This window comes from Nannochloropsis gaditana (assembly GCF_000240725.1).
Source record: "Nannochloropsis gaditana CCMP526 unplaced genomic scaffold scaffold079, whole genome shotgun sequence".
NCBI lineage: Eukaryota > Eustigmatophyceae > Eustigmatales > Monodopsidaceae > Microchloropsis > Microchloropsis gaditana.
The window spans coordinates 1-1,790 of NW_005803874.1; the positions used below are offsets into that span (position 1 = coordinate 1).

The 1,790-nt window shown below is 63.8% G+C and overlaps 1 protein-coding gene across 1 annotated transcript; it reads left to right on the forward strand.

Moving 5' to 3' along the window:
- Positions 1–837: 837 nt before the first annotated feature.
- On the forward strand, positions 838–1,265 carry NGA_2053400 (gtpase activator nb4s calmodulin-binding protein pollux; the record flags this gene model as incomplete). Its single annotated transcript, XM_005855873.1, has 1 exon — positions 838–1,265. A coding segment is annotated over one exon (428 nt), but the record flags the coding sequence as incomplete, so codon positions are not given.
- Positions 1,266–1,790: the final 525 nt, after the last annotated feature.

Here is a 1,790-nt window from a genome sequence, read left to right on the forward strand (position 1 = left end):
TCCTTCGTGTCGGCATGCTCCGCATCTTCGTCGGCCCCTGTTTTGACCGGACCGCCACAACCTTCCCCGGGGGAGTGCCGCTTCCAAGGTGACGTCCAGGCACAGGACCGCCGGTGCAGACGCCTTAGCACGAGCTACGGCCCCTGCCCGGGGGTGCAGAGCCCGGGCGACCTGAAGGGTCTGGTGTGGCAGGGCATCCCCCCTGACCTCAGAGACCCGGTCTACGAGTGGTTGAGCGGCGCGTCCTGCAAGCGGGAGGCTTTGGGTGTGAACTACTATCACACGTTAGCGGCCGCCAGCGAGGAGGAGAACCTAGGGCTGGGTGTGATCGGGGGAGAGGAGGGGGAGGAGGGGGAGGAGGCCTGGGTGTGTGTGACGCGGGAGCGGGAGGACGCTGGGGTGGGGATGGGCGGCACCGGCGTGCACGGAGGAGAAGGCCTCAGGTGGGAAGGTGGGGCCGGTTCAGGCACGGGTGGGGGCTATGTAGGAAGGCGGGGGGCGGGGGGTAAGGGAGGGATGGTGGTGGATGTGGTCATGCCGGAGCTGGATGCGGCGTGGGGCGCCAAGGTAGCGCAAGACATCGAGCTGGATTTGGGGAGGGCCTTCACGGATTCGGATGCCGCCATCAACACGCCTGAGGGGAGGGCAAGGCTCCGCCGGGTCCTGCGGGCTTACGCACTTCGAAACCCCTCGGTGGGCTACTGCCAGGGTATGAATTTCATCGCAGGCCTCCTTTTGCTGGCGGTGAGCGAGGAGACGGCGTTCTGGACCCTGGCGCACGTTTGTGAAGAGGTCAGTCCCCTTTGCTTCTCCCCACCCCTGCTGGGGACGCGGGCCGACATGCGGGCCTTGGGGGAGTTGCTGAAAGCGGAGCTTCCGGCCCTGTACGAGCACTGCAGCGCGCTCTACCTGAATTTGGAAATGATGGCCGGGCACTGGCTCCTGGTCTATTTCATCAACATCTTTCCTCCCCCGGTGGCCCTGCGCATCCTGGAGATTTCCATGGCTGAAGGCTCGGACGTGACCTTCGCCGTCGCCCTGGCGTTCTTGCGGGGATTGGAGGCGGAGCTCTTGGCCTGCGACGATTTGCACGAGCTCTCACAATTGGTCCGAATCAGACAGGCAGGCATGTACGACGCGGATGCCCTGCTGCACCAAACCCGCGTGCAACTCAGACGCATGCGTTCCAATCTGAGAATTTTGCGCGCCTGGCACTTGGGGGATTTGATGAAGCACGAAGACGAGATGGACCGGGTGCTTTGTCGGGCGCCGCAGCAAGCACGTTGGCGGTGGCGGCATCGCGGGGCAGCAGGCGAAGGGAGGCAGGACGAGGGAAACAAAAGTAAAGGGGGAGATGCGCCAGGCCGATCGCACGCGGGCACCACCGAGGCGGACATGAGAGATGGGAGAAGCATGAACGGATGGGTATACGGGAGTAATGAGAGCGACAGGGAGAACTTGGCACAGCAGAATGAGCAAAAAATGCGGCGATTGATGCGACGATCTGTCACTCGCGGTCTCTCTCTGATCGGTCTTTCCTACTGGGTGAGTCCGCACACCTGGCGGCATTGGGACCAACTGGCTTTCCAAGTGACGCACCGCTTATTTCTGGAAGAGGGGCGTTTCCGCTCCATGCGCTTCACCCCCGTGCTGGTCGATTTGGTGTCCTGGTGGATGAATTGGCCGATCCTGATGCGTCGAACGGGAGGCGGCGACCTGCCTGCGCCCGCCCCGACGTCTCCTGTTCGGCGATCTAGTCTGGGGCCGTCCGTTGCTGGGAGCCCCCCGCG